Here is a 14,585-nt window from a genome sequence, read left to right as displayed (position 1 = left end):
AGACGCGGCTTCCCAAGCACACGAGCGGTCAGCGCAGGCGCACCTTACCTTGGAGCCCGCAGTGGAATGAGTTATACTCTTAAACATCTCAATCACCGTCCTCTGTTTTAATACTTTGGTCTTTTTCTTAGGAACCAGGCTATAGGTTCCCATTCTTCGTTTTTTCTTCCGAGACACTGCAGCTGCTAAAACAAAAGGCAAGCAAGCTAAAAAAAAAAAAGTCAAAAGGGGACAAGAAAGGAAAAGAAATACCATTCAAATGTTTTTTAAAGGTAGGTGATAATTCACAACATCTGATTATGAAACTCATCAGCCAGCCACAATAGTGACAGGCTTGTCTAATTGTCTAAGTTGCACAGAGAAAGCGGATAATCGCTTTACTCCCAATGAAAGCCCCAGCTGACGGGACGGCAGACAGGGCCACCCTGCTATAAGCAGAAGGGCGAGGAGGACCCACCGGCCATCGGAAGCAGGGCCCCAGAGCACCTCCCACACCCAGACCCTGCCTCAGGACAGCCCCGTCCCCAGGACCCATGTGGCTGCAAGGGCCAGGCCGAGGAGGAACAGTGGCCTCGCTGCCCGTCACTGGGGATGGGCCTCGTCTGTCTCCCTGACAGACCTCTCACCCACGGTGAGGAGCGAACCGCACAGTCTCTAGATGCATCCACCTTGAAAGGAAGTGTGGCCACACGACATCGGCCAGTCTGTCCTCTCCTGGACCCTTTCCCCAGCACCGTCCACCTCCCCCAACAGTCCACCAACTGAGGGAAAGAAGTCCTTGAAGCAAACCACGCAGCTGCGCGAGGCCAAGGAAGGCACAGGACAGGAAAGAGCGAACAGCTGGGGCTCCTGGGGACTCGGGGCTCTTGACCCTGTTCTAGATAAAGCAGCTCCAGGTTGACTGACTTCAGAGAAGGGGCTCTCTATAATACTTTCTTTTAAAAAAGTTCCAGGGTTTTGAAAAACCTGAAAACCACATAACAGAGGCACTGGACTAAAGGGCTGGAGGACCTAGGCGCGGCTCCATTCCCACTCCACAAAGCGAAGAACAGAGCGCTACCGAGCTTGCGTGAGCGGGGACTCCACCACTGCGAGGGCCACACAGACAGCCCCAGAGCACGTGGCATCAAGGACACCAGGCGTGTCTCGGCCCCAGCCCCAGGGCCACAAAGGCCCTCCCAGGCAACCACCCATGCAGCCCTGCACTGTGTTCACTGGGGTGGGCACGCGGGACCCAGTTCTGTCCGTCTCATACTAGAGCGGGGCGAGTGGGGGACACACAGGGTGTGCGCAGGCTGCATGTACGCCCGGTACGGTCACAGGGAGGGGAGCGAGGCGCGCTCTGCAGCCCCACAGCGAGTCTGTGTGGCCTTCCTACTTGTGTGGCGGCAGGACGGAGGCTCACAGAACCTCTGGGGCCATCAGCACAGTAATTTAGAATACCCGTCGAGATGACCTGAAATCGTACACGAGAACAAGCTGGCTCCAACACTGCCCCAGCCCCAGGGGAAGACAGCAGGGCAGGGCGGGGGAAGGATGGAGGTCTGAAGAAAGCGGACGGCGGTGGTCTAAAAGCGGGACACAGTCACCGAGGGCCATGTCCACACAAGGCCTGCCCATCCCAAGAAACCTGACAGGCGGGAGGAGCGCCACCCCCCAGGCAGGCTTTCTGTATTCCCCACAATGCTGACAGGCGCATGAACGGTCCTGCCGTAAAGCAAGCCGGCTGTGATGACGCTTCCCTCTGTAGGAGACACCTGCAGGCATGGAAGTTGTGATTTTGGTACCCTTCCTGCGAGGGGACAACACCAGGAGGGCTGGACCTGGGTGAAGATGTCACAGAAAGGGCCTTTCTGCACTGGGAGGGTCATCTCGTCTCTGCAGGAACTGTGGGTGTCCCAGAGGCTCCAGAGGAAGGACCCTTGCTTGAGATACACCCACCCCAGCACCCTCCCTGTGGGACCACTTGAGCCCCACCTCCTGCAAAGGCCCCAACAAGACGCCAAGTGCTCACCCGTCCCCACAACTGACCCTGAACAGAAGCCAGCTCAGAAGAGCGAGAAGCACCCACGGGAAGCGGCTGGTAACAGAACCGAACCAGCCTTCTCCACGACCTTAACTCAAAGGCCTCCACGATACACTGCGTGCTTCCACAGCACTTATTTTATAAACTGTGGGAAGTTCTCAAATCTCGAGTTTTCTACCCAGTTAACAAGGGAATAAGACTTAATGAAAACAATATTCATTCTGAGTTTGACGACAAGTGTAGAAAGCAATGCGGGGCTTAGTCCCGTTTCTAGAACAGAGGTTGGGCGCGCTCGGCAGTCTCCGGGTGAGCACAGAGGGCCCATGACTCCGCCACCGCTCACCGACAGCCAACACACGGCCTGTCTCCCAAGGTGTAGGCCTGTAACGCGCCATCGGAGAGCCAAGACCGCAGCTGGGTCTCCTGTTACCTGTCTGTGACTTTGCGGTGGCCACGTAGCACTGGTTTTGAGGTAGTGACTGATGAAGGGGTGAGAAGGGGGGTAAAAGCTGCTGTCGTCCAAAATCAGAAAGAGTTTTGTTGGTCTCCTCTTTTGGCTCCTCATGGTCTCGAGCTTCTCGAACTTCTCTGGGATCCTTACTGGCTGCGTGCTTCAAAATAAAGACAATTAATAACTGTAATTACACACGAGCAGGTGGTCACGGAGACAGCAGCCCCCGAAGGCAGCTCCTTTCCTCAAAACCTTGCCTTGCCCAAGAGAGGAGATTAGCAAGAGGAGACCGAGTAGAAAGCTTCCCGTCATCACGGGGCCACCCCCGGCCTTACACGCGTGCCTGGCCACGCCCCAGGTGACACAGGCACCACCTAGAAGCTAAATCCAGCGTTGACAACGCCAGGGACCGAATGCGGCAATGAACCTGAAACAGCACACGCCTGGCCCCTTACAGGAGAAACCTGTAAGTGCTGCCTTAAGTCAAAGTATCAGCAACAAAGTGCTTCCATGGTCATTTCCACGGCTGCACGTGCAACACCTCCCCCACAACAGACTCCACTTTCAAGTTACCTCCTGCTCAGTTTCACCCCTCTCCTAGGTCTGTCTTCGGTCTCGGCCTTCTGAGACCCCAGCAGCCTGCAGTACAGCTGCCGACCCCCTCGTGCCCATTAGCAGCACCTTCACGCCCGACCAGCTAGACACAACTGACCATAACCCTCCGCCGGCATCTCTAAGATCACCTACATCCTCGTGAGAGCCGGACCTCATATCAAATTCCATGTTACCAAGTCTCATCACACACACAGCAGGCGCACTTAACAGCAAAGAACAGGCATCCCTCAGTCAGCGGCGCCGGACAAAGGGGGACTCCACGCGTGGTAGATGCAGGGGACCCTCGCCTGATGCCGGGCACAAATACTGACTCAGAACGGATCAAAGATCCAGAACCACAGAACTCTTGGAGGCAGGAGGAATGCTTCGTGCCATTGAGTTGGGCAATGATTTCTAGACAGGACACAAGAACAACAAAAACTGACGAATTAGACTTTATCAAAACTGAAAACTTCTGTTCATCAAAGGACACAATCAAGAGAATGAAAAGGCAACCTACGGATTGGAAGAAAATATTTGCCAGTCATTTGCATATCTGATAAGGGATTAATATCCAGAATATATAAAGAACTTCCCCCAATCAACAACAGAACAAGCAACCTGATTAAAAACTGGGAAAAGCCTCTGAACACACACTTCTCCGAAGAAGACATGGGCTGCGCACACGAAAAGACGCTCAGCATCACTGGTCGTCAGGAAAAGGCGCATCAAAACCGTAACGAGGCATCACCTCACACACCGGGAGGGCGACTCCGAAAACAACAGAAGACAAGCCCAGGGAACTGCCGGTTGCGCCTCAGTTCAAAACAACAAACGTTGGAAAGGGTGTGCAGAAGCCAGAACCACGGTGTGCTGCGGGGGGGACCGTGAAATGGTGCCGCCGCTATGGAAGACAGTTTGGTCGTTTCTCAAAAAGCTAAACACAAAACTCATGGGATCTGGCAATCCCAGGTGCGGCATTTACCTCACGAACGGCGGCGGGTCTCCGAGAGCTGCGTGCCCGACGGCTCACAGCAGCGTCGCCAGCCGAGGGACCGGAGCGGCCCGAGCGGCTACCGACAGGCCCACGGGTGAGCAGGACGCGGCCCGGCCACACCTCGGACCGTGACTCCCCCTTAAAGAGGGGATCCCGGCCCCGCGGCCACGTGGGCGGAGCTGGAGGACGCGGTGCCGAGTGCGGTCAGCCCGGCGCGGACGGACCGGTGGTGTGTCGTGAGCGGAGACACCCAGGAGGCCGGAGGAGTCGGACACAGACGTGTGGCGGGGGCGCCGGGCGCAGGGTTTACAGGGACAGAGTCCAGCCCGGGAAGACGGACGAGCTCTGGGGACGGACAGGAGGACGGCTGCACAAGGGTGAACGCGTCTGACAGCCCTGCCCTTCAAAGTGAGCCTACCTAGGAGGGTGGCCTGGATGCCAGCTCTTGGGGCGAGAGCTCGGGACCTACCCACACTCGGCTCAGCAACCCTATCTGGTTGCTGAGCTGTCGCCTGGCAGGGAACGTGGCCCAGCCCCGGAGCGCCCTTCCTTCTTCCCCCAACCCCCCGTCCTCCCCACCACCTTTACAATGAACTGCCTGGGCACACGGGGCACAGTTCACGTGTAAGTTGTCAACTCTGCAAACGTCTTCAGTCTCTCTCAAACACATCAGGTGGTCCCTAAAGCAGTCACTGCTGGAACCCAGGAGAGAGCTAGAGCCCCTTTCCGTCTCTGTGAGCCGCCCCACAGACTGTGGCCACAGAGACTCTTGGCGTCCGCAGCTCTTCTCATAAGCAAATGCAAAAGGTGATTTTACAGTAAACACAAATGAGGGGCAAAAATCAAACCTGAGGAGAAAACAGTATATGAGGCTAATTCTCACCTGGACACAAACTCTTTAAGGTATTATTCTGAAAATCTGAATAAAAAAAAAAAAATCAAGAGCTGCTGAACGTGGGTGAAGATTCTAGACTCTGTCAGGGCTCTACTCTCTGATAATAGCAGAAAAGATGAAAGACACAGCTGCTTGCCGCGGAGGCAGGACGTCAGCACCCAGCGTCATGGAGGGGCACCCACTGCTGTGACGGAGCCGTGAGCCCCCAGCCAACCCCAGCCCCCGACACAGATGGAGGACCTGTGGCCCAAGCCGCAGAGAAAGGGGGCCACACTGCTGCTCTGGCCAAGGTGCTGGAGGCCCAGGGGGTCTGGCCCTTGCTGGGCCTACCCACCCCCAGCGCTCCGTGCTCCCCACTCCAGCCAGGAGGCAGGCCCCGAGCCACCTGCCAGGCCCCTGTGAGCTCTCTTAGCCCAGCCTACGTCCCCTACCAGGTACTTAATTCCAGCGGCAACGAACAAGGGCTCACACAATCTCAAAACGACCTCTCTAGGCAGGCGGAGGGCTCCGAGAACAAGGCCGCACCTTTTGTCCAGCACCTACAGAACACCAGCGGCAGCAATCACGTCTGGAGGCGGACAGGGAGGCCAGGGTCAGGGACACAAAGGGAAAAGGCTGCAGGGCCGCCATGCCGAGGCCCCAAGAAGTCTGTGCAGTTCAACTAGGGTCGAACCAGGGAGAACTAGACAGTCTGCAGCACAGGACACAGTAACAAACATTTCAATGCAAGAGGAAAAGGTTCCCTTCCAGAAGCTTCCACTTTTTCTGCCCGTGAGCGAGCTGCACCCTGTGCTCGTGCTTTCTGACAGGACCAACACCAGGTGAGAGCAGGCGCCACACTGCGAGGGGACATCAGCCCTGCAGCAAGAACACGCCTTCATTCTTAAACTCTTACAAACAAAATGGTTTTATTATCACAAGCCTGTAACACTCGTCACTGGAATGACTGATTTTAAAACACAACTTTCAGTAAAACAAGGTCTCCCAAGAAAACCAAACAAGATGGAACTGGGTCTGGGGCGCAGGAAGTCCAAGGGCAGGAGAGGCCGGGTCTGGAGCCAGGGGGCTGCACATCAGAGGGGCCCTCAGGGACCCCACCGCCTTGATGTGTTGCTATGTCACTGTGCCCTTCGTCCTCCTGGGGGGCCCCAGGGGCAAATGAAGTGCCCAGGTGTGCAGTAGGCAGGGGTGGGCTTCAGGAAATAATTTCTGAAGTCTCAACACCCTCTTGTCCTCTGTCCCTACGGCGGACTCAAATGATACGTGTATCGATCAACGGCATGTCGCTGCAACTCTAACAACTCGGTGCGGCACACAGTAACACCCAGAGACGCCTACCGGTCAGAGGAACTTCTTGAAGTTAAATTCCAAATTGCTTTGCTTTCCTTAGAGGATTACGACAGAGTGCCAATAAAAGATGCCCAAGAATAGGCGTGTATTAGAATAAAGTCCTGGAAACAAGAACAGAATAAAAGTATAATTTCAAAGAAATAGACGAACGATGTAAAGTTTCTGACTTGCATTTTAAAACTTGGTAATGGTGAGCCAAAACACGGCAGGCAAAAATAATGAATGTTACCCTAAACCTGCTATCTAATACAAAAACTAACTCAAAATAGACCATGTATTTATAAAAATATAAACCTATACAAAAATAAAAAACTGCCTTAAAAATTACAGAAAAGTCTTGGGACCCAGGGCTAGGTGGAGAGTTTGTAGACATGATACCAAAAGCATGAGCCATGAAAGAAGAAACTCTGATGTGGGGTCAGGACGCGACGGCTGTCCTCCAGGAAAGACCCTACGGGGAGGGTGAGGACGAGCCACCGACAGAGAGAAGTCGGCCAGTGGGTCCATGGCGAAGGGCTCATACCCGGAACTCTGAAAGCTCACAAAGCAGCTGTGAAATGGGCAAGAGGTAAGAAAGACACTTCATGAAAAAGGACATACGATGGCAAGTAAGCACTGAAAAGATGTTCAGCATCACTGGCCATTAGGTGTGTTCAAATGAAAACCGCGCTGAGGCACCGCAGTTAAAATCAAAACGAGTGGATGCCAGCAGCGGTGTGAGAAAGCCGACCGCTCAGACCTTGCCTCTGGGATCGTAAGATGCTGCAGCCTGTTGGGAATCCGGATTGGCAGTTACTTACAAAAGCTAAATACCCAATTAACACATGACCCTGCAATTATGTTCCTGGATATCTAACCCAGGGAAATGAAAATTTCTGCCTAAAGAAAAACCTGCAAGTAAATGTCCAGAGCAACTTTAATGTAACAGCCCCAGACTGGAAAAGCCCCGAGCACCCCTCAACCTGGGAGCAGTTCAGTTCTGGGACACAGACCCCCCAGGAAACCCCTCAGCAGGAAAAGGAAAGGACCCACTGACACAGTGTGGTCGGTCCCACGGGAACGGGGTCGCTCTCACAGGCCCCACCTTCCTACAGAACACGGGACAGGGCGCGGCTGTGGAGATGGGGAAACGGATGGCGGGCGCAGTGGGTGGGGACGAAGGCGGCCAGGGAGCTGTTCCCCGCTGCTGTTCGCAGAAATCTGCACAGGGCTCTCCCTGTGCAAAATGCAGCCCGGGGGAGACCAGGTGAAGAGACCAGGCGAGGGCTACATGGGGTTGCTCTGTACTATCCTGCAGCTTCCTGTGAATTCCGCATTATTAAAGAGGTTTTCTAAAGCTGTGGAGCGTGCACAGGAGCACTGCAAAAGATGGAAACCACGGCAGGGCCAGACAGACTAAGAGGGACAAGACCCACAGGGAGAGACGCGGGTGCCCAGGGCCGCTGCGGGCACCCAGCAGCAGGCGGGTCAGCAGCCACGGGGAGCGCAGCGGACGGACAGCCAGACGGTGAGCACCCCGGAGAGAAGCAGCGACACAGGCCGCAGAGCAGCAGCGAGCGTCTTGCGCAGGGCAAGACGGGATGCTCTAGGAGAGAGATCAGGACCGAAACGCCGGAAGCGGAGTCTTCCACATACAGAACGACAGCAAGGGCGTAAGTGCCGAAGAAGAAGCCCGAGCTGGAACACACAGCCCAGGGCCCCGTCAAGAGCGCCACAGAAAGGCCGCACGAAGCACTTCCCTCAAACCGAGGAACGACCCGCGTCTCAGACAGACGGGGCCCGTGGGCACAGGCCCGCTGGCGCAGCCCCACAAGGCTGCACGGACACCGCGCATGACCTCCTAACGCCGCACAGTGAGACGAGTTTTAGGACACGCACCAGCAGCGCAGGTACAAGCAATCCCCAGGGAACTCCTCTGAAGACCTAGAAGTCACCCCCGGCCAGACTGACAGAGAACTGGAAGGGCAAACGTGCCTGTGGACAGTGTGACCAAACGCGCCAGGCCCCGGGGCACAGAACACGCGCTGATGGCAGGAGCCGCCTCCCCCAGCAGGATACTGGCTTCTCGATACCCGTTCCCTCCGCCCATGGGCCTGGCATGAAACCAGAGGCTTGGGCGTGTTCTCAATGTGTCCCTCGTCCCTTCCTTCCGTCACACCAAGAACCTAACCCATGTCGCGGCTACTTATTTCCTGAGAGTCCGAGCTCTTCTCCCCGAGCGGCAGAAAGCGCCCAGGCCCGAAGCAGGGGTGGAGAGGTGTCTGCGCACACGCCAGGCCCCCAGAAGCAGCGCGACGCCGGGAGGGTGGACCGCGTGTCGCTCGCGCCGCAACGGTCAGCAGCCTCTCCTCCTCGTCCCAGGCCCAAAGACAACCACCTGCTGGTAAGCACCGCCCTTCACGCGCGGAGTCCATCTGCGGTCGCCGCGATCAGAGAGCACGCGAGCACGGAAACGAGAGCAGCCCCGTCCCGGCAGGGGTCGCATTACCGGGCCCAGGACGGATTTCGGCATCGTCTTCCGCGCCCTGTGGACCTTGACGTCGGCCGCAGCGGCTGCGGGCTTCTTGTCCTCGGTCTCTTTACTTGCTTCTCCGAGCTTGGCCGGCGCTGTGGCTGGCGCCTGAGAAAAAGCACTGGGAGTCCTCCCTTTGCCAGAACCTCCGGGAAGGGTTTTCGCAGCATGGCCAGGAAGCGAGGAAGCCAAAGTGCTGGTAATCCGCACGGGCTGCTCCTGCAGGGGCGGCTTATTCAAGAAGTACCCATTGCTCCCGATGACAGAAGTCTGTGTGAAGTCGTCTGTGTTGATGTGGTTTTGCTTCCCGGCTTCACTGTCTCTTTCTGAAACCCCGTTTTCGGCTATTCGAGCTAGTTTGTTGGTACCTTCCTGGGGGCTGGCCACCGCGTTCTCCTGAGGGTGCTGCGCTGCGGTCACGTGACTGCCAGCCTCGCTCTTTCCACAGGACCCGTTGGCTTCGCTGTCCGCAGCCACAGGGGCCTCGCTTCCTTGTTTCTCTGCTGAGCCTCCATCGGCGGCCATCGAGAGCTCTGTGAACAGAGGAGATGGGGTCACCGCCCTGTCAGGACTCAGCCCACCCGACAGTTACCATTTCCTGGAAGGGTGTACGTGAAACCGTCCCAGGAAAAACCATCTTATTTCATGCACAAAGTAGACTTCAGTTCAAACAGATTAAATATAAAATGATGACTTAGGGGCATCTGGGTGGCTCGGTCGAAAAGCCGGCAACTCTTAATCTTAGGGTTGTGAGTTCAAGCCCCATGCTGGATGTAGAACTTACCTAAAAATAAACATTTAAAAAAAATAAATAATAATATTAAAATGATGTCTTAGACACTAATTTTGACAAGTAATTGGTTAACGTTTGGAGAAGGCCAAACCCTGAACAGGGGCATCGGCCCTCAGCTCAGACAGGCCAGCTACCTGTCTACCCCGTGTGCAAGGTGCAGCCAGGCCCTGTAGTCCTGCCTTGGGGGACACAGTCTAAAACCAGAAGCACAGGATAGACTCCCCATTTGTTGGGTAAATTCATTTTTTAAAAGACAGCAAGATCTCAAACCTATTACACAGATTTGCCTATCTACCGGGAACAAACACATGACTGTAAAATAAAACTGAGCATGATTTAGACAGAAAGCAAGGCCTCAGAAGCAGCTTCACAAGAAAAAACTTTTATGCTCCATAAAAGCTTGGTCTCCCAGGACAACTCAACAGACTTTGTCCAGGACCAGTGATAAGCAAGGGCATTTTGCGTCAGAAGATGGACGCATATATCCAACCTCACCGACAAAGGCAAAAGCAGAAAACTCATGATCACACACCCCTGGATGCAGAAAGAGCTTCAGGCGCCTTCAAGACTCCACGCTTCACTCTATGAAACCCACAGGAGACCCCACGTTATGGTATTAGCCGTCCGCTCCTCTGCCACAGAGCGTGAGGTCTGCAAGACTTTCGTCTGTCCGCTCTGCGCCCCGAGACAGAAACAGGGCCTGGGACACAATATGAGTACAGCAGATACTTCCTAATACTTTCTAATGCAGCAGACACTTTCTAATACTTTCTAAATGAACACACAGTTATTAATTAAGGATTGTTTTTCTTTTAAAAGCCCTAAGCAAGACAGAATAGGCAGGACCTTACTTGGACAGAGTAAACAAAAGCCTTACACCAAGATCTGCAGAAAGCATATACTTAATTCAGAAATGAGTGAATTTCAGGGCACCTGGGTAGCTCAGTGGGTTAAGTGTCCAACTCTTGGTTTTGGCTCAGGTCAGGATGTCAGGGTCACGAGATCAGCCCAGAGTCTGGCTCTGTGCTCAGCACGGAGTCTGCTTAAGTTTCTCTCTCTCTCCTCAGCCCCTCCCCCTGCTCACACGCACACGCACGCTAGCTCGCTCTCCCTCTCTCTCAAATAAACTACGAATAAAATCTTGAAAAGAAAGAAGGAAGTGAACTCCATGTGAGACCAGGAACACCACAAGGATCTTACACAAAAACAGATGTACCGTCAGGCAAAAGCGGGAACGCAGAAATGAGAAGCACTGGAGACAAAGGAAGAACTCCAGCCTCTGTACCCAACACCATTATGTACTTTAAAAATGCAGTCCATTAGCAATTAACACATAAGAGTGCAGTGAGACTGCTGACTTCAAACTCAAGCTACAAAACTCAAGGGCATCTTCCTGCACCGGTATTAACTAGAAAATAAGAGAAGAGAAAAACACTATTTGCAAAAGCAGGAAAAACTATAAAGAATACAAAATTTTAGACCAGACTACTCAAGGCCTCTGTGAAGAAAAAGATTTTAAATGAAAACATGGCCCTAAATGGGGTGACAAATCTGAAGCGTCAAACTGCCTCTCACTGGGTCTGCAAGTTCAGTGACGGCCGATCACAACTCCGTCGGTATATGACGAACTCCACCACTTTGTTCTAAAGCATAAAGCGAAAAACAGATTTTCCCAAACGGCAAAGTGAATCATGGAAAAGAATAGTAAAGGCACAGGGAAACAGTCTCCCTGCATCAGAGGAGGATGCCACAGGCCTCTCCACAGCACCACCACAAGGCGGGCTGGGGTACCACTGGGCACGGCAGGGTCTAGGACAGCAGCCCAAGGGGGCAGGGCACGGACTGCCGGCTAGAAGGCAGATTTCCGCAGCCGTGCCTGGTCCTGCTGGTTCTGAACCTCTGAAGCTGGGTTCCACACATCTGGGCCTCACCAAGACCCCTGGAGGCTCATCCACACATCTGGGCCGCTCCCGACTCGTGCCCTCTGTAATAGACCAGCGACAGCGCGTCTGTGGTTCCCTGAGTTCCATGAACTCAAGGAGGGGGCTGTGGGAACCTCCAGTTCACAGCCAGGCCCTCGTGTAGCAAGTCACATGTGCCCAGGGACTCTGACTTGGGACTGGGGCCTGGTGGGACCGAGCCCCTAGCCTGTGGGATCAAAGCGGAGCCAGCTTGCAGGCTGCCCAGCAGGCACCACGGAGAGCGGGAGACCCACCCGGCCCGCACAGGGTCAGCTTGCTGTGAGAGGCGGGCTAGAGAAGGGAACAGCACTCTTCATCTCAGAGGCCTCAACTGTGGCCATCGGCCATTGCTACTAATATCCATTCTTCTGAAGGCTCTGGCCAGAGCCATCAAACAAGCAAGAAAACGTGACAAAGGGCATTCAGGTCAGAAAGAAGCAGCAAAATTTACTTGTCACTGACGTGACCCACTGTAGAAAATCCAAAGTAATCTACAAACTGCAGGAACCAATGACTGAGTTTTGAAAGACTGATTATAGAAATGAATCCATAGGGAACCTGGGTGGCTCGATCGATTATGCGTCTGCTTTCAGGTCAGGTCAGGATCCCAGGGTCCTGGGATTAAGCCCCGCATCGGTCTCCCTGCTCAGCAGGGAGTCTCCTTCTCCCTCTGCCCCCCCACTCTCTCTCTTTCTCTGTGTAAAATTAAAAAAAAATATTTAATTAAAAAAAAGAAATGAATCTATAAAACTAACTCAAAATGGAGAGCAAAAGGTAAATGCAAAATGTAAAACTATGTAACTTGGAGAGGAAAAATAAAAGAAATGAAGAAATCTTTAGGATCTAGGGCTAGGCGAGGCACATGGTTCTTGACAGCAAAGCACAACCCCAAAAAGGAAAGTGACAAATCAGACTTCGTCAAGATTAAAAATTTCTCAAAAGTGAAACAGCAAATCTGGCCAGCACGGCGATGCCACCTGATGCCCGCCGAAGGGGGTGGTTAAACCCTCGGACGAGGACAGGAGGTCCGCCGTACACAGTTGCTGTGATGCCGAGTGGTGCAGGGGCTTCGCAGCACAGTTCAGCAGTTTAAGTCTAATCATACAGGGCGCCTGGGAGGGCCCAGTCCGCGAAGTGTCTGCTTTCGGCTCGGGTCATGATCTTGGGGTCCTAGGATCGAGCCCCACGTCAGGCTCCCTGCTCAGGGGGTGCCTGCTGCTCCTTCTGCCGGCTGCTCCCCTGCCTGTGCTCACGTGTGCGCTCTCGCAGATAAATAAATCTTAAAAATATTTAGAAACTTCTGTGCTTCAAAGGACACTGTCAAACAACTGAAAAGCCAAGCCATGGACTGGGAGAAAACGCTTGCAAGTTACACATCTGATGAGGAACATGTGTCTGACGATTCAACAATAAAAATCAATAACCAATTTGAAAAGCAGGCAAAGGATCTAAACTACACATTTCCAAAAATACACAAAGGGCTAATAATAATAAGCACATGAAGAAATGCTCAACTAATCACGTGGAAAACGCACATCCGAACTACAACGGGACAGCACTTCGCACCCCCTGGCACAGCCACTGTGGAAGGGACAGGCATCACAAGTGCTGGCAGGCCGTGGAGGGCAGGACTCCCGCGCTGCCGGTGCGAGGATAAAAGGTGTGGTCCCAGGGTTCCTCAGAAGGCAGGGTCAAGGCCGTGGCTCGGGGCAGTGTGTCAGAGCGGAAAGTTGATTTATCCACAGCTTCCATGAGAAAAGGTGCAGGGGCGGGGGGAGCTGGGGAGATGGGGAGGGAGAAAAGCAGGAGACCACAGATGTCCTTGGACGAGAACACCTCCAGCAGCGGGGGGTAGCACAGCACCAGGCAGAAACCCCGAGGCAGGTCCTCTCTCTCTTTTTAAAGATTTATTAATTCATTCATTTATTTATGTGGCAGAGAAAGACACAGCGAGAGACGGAACACAAGCAGGGGGAGTGGCAGAGGGAGAAGCAGGATGCCCACCGAGTAGGGAGCCCAATGCGGGACTCGATCCCAGGACCCAGGGATCATGACCTGAGCTGAAGACAGAGGCTTAAGCCCCTAAGCGCCCCAGGTGTCCCTGGAGGCAGAGGAAGGTGTGGGTGGCTGTGTGGAGGGCAGCTCTGGGAAGGGCACCCCCCAGAGCTGGCCAGGGGGCGAAGCACAGGGAAGCTGGTGGCTGGATGAGGTACCCAGAGGCCCCGCAATCCACCCAGAAAGTGCCTGGCTGGGTCAGAGCTGAGCTCAGGATCCTCGACAGGGAGGGAACGGGGTGCAGAAAGTCTCAGAAAGCACAGCAGGCACTGCGTCGCCGGACCCGCCCTGCTCCCAGGAGTCCCCAGAACTCTACTGGGATCGGAAGTATTTCCATAACAAGCCTGTTCGTGCACCAAGTCACGCACTTCCAGGGACAGTCCTGCCCTATGGCCCGGGCTGCTGGAGTGCCCGTGCTCTGCCTTCACCCAAGTGGCCCCTGGATGTGTACGTGGTGGTCACGCGAGAAGGTGACTATGGAGACGTGAAAAGGTATGCTGGCAGCTCCTGTACCGCCCAGGATGCAGAGAGGGGCGACAACAATCATGCTGGGCGGCCACACTACAGCTCAGGAAAGGCACAGAAGAGCGGCTACTGGCATGGGCTGCACGGCAGGCCCCTTCCTACCACTAGGCCGAGAGGGGCTGCATCCAGGGACTCAGAGGCTGATATCTGCCAAGACACACAGGTCCGTGCCGGGACACTGCAGGCTGACCTGCAGGGCCTGGGGAGACGGGCCCCAGCTCTGTACCCATCAGATCGCAGCCCTGATCTCTCCTGCTGATGCACACAGTGGTCTTGGTGGCCGTGGCCGTGGCCAGCACCACCTGCACACCATCGTCCCTGTGTCCTCAGAGGAAGGCTGTGTCTGACAGCCGGGGTGACCTCATCCCGGCAGTGCACCCAGCTCGCTCCCCCTCCTTGGAAGAAGAGAGACAGAATCACACATCG

General features: G+C 54.5%; 1 protein-coding gene across 8 annotated transcripts in view; it reads right to left on the bottom strand.

Moving 5' to 3' along the window:
* EHMT1 (euchromatic histone lysine methyltransferase 1) overlaps positions 1–14,585 on the bottom strand; it is a 136,601-nt gene that overhangs the window by 55,049 nt on the left and 66,967 nt on the right. For 5 of the 8 annotated variants that reach the window (XM_045082814.1, XM_045082815.1, XM_045082820.1 and 2 more), the window contains 3 exons: positions 8,802–9,358; positions 2,457–2,637; positions 49–206 (listed from right to left, as the gene is read on the bottom strand). In XM_045082814.1, coding sequence (XP_044938749.1) covers positions 49–206; positions 2,457–2,637; positions 8,802–9,358 — 896 coding nt within the window. The other 3 variants (XM_045082817.1, XM_045082823.1, XM_045082821.1) reach the window with 3 other exon arrangements.

The sequence above is a fragment of the Mustela putorius genome, unplaced genomic scaffold, assembly GCF_011764305.1.
Source record: "Mustela putorius furo isolate JIRA1106 unplaced genomic scaffold, ASM1176430v1.1 tig00000596_pilon_pilon_pilon, whole genome shotgun sequence".
Lineage (NCBI taxonomy): Eukaryota > Metazoa > Chordata > Mammalia > Carnivora > Mustelidae > Mustela > Mustela putorius.
This window is presented reverse-complemented; position numbering and strand designations above follow the sequence as displayed.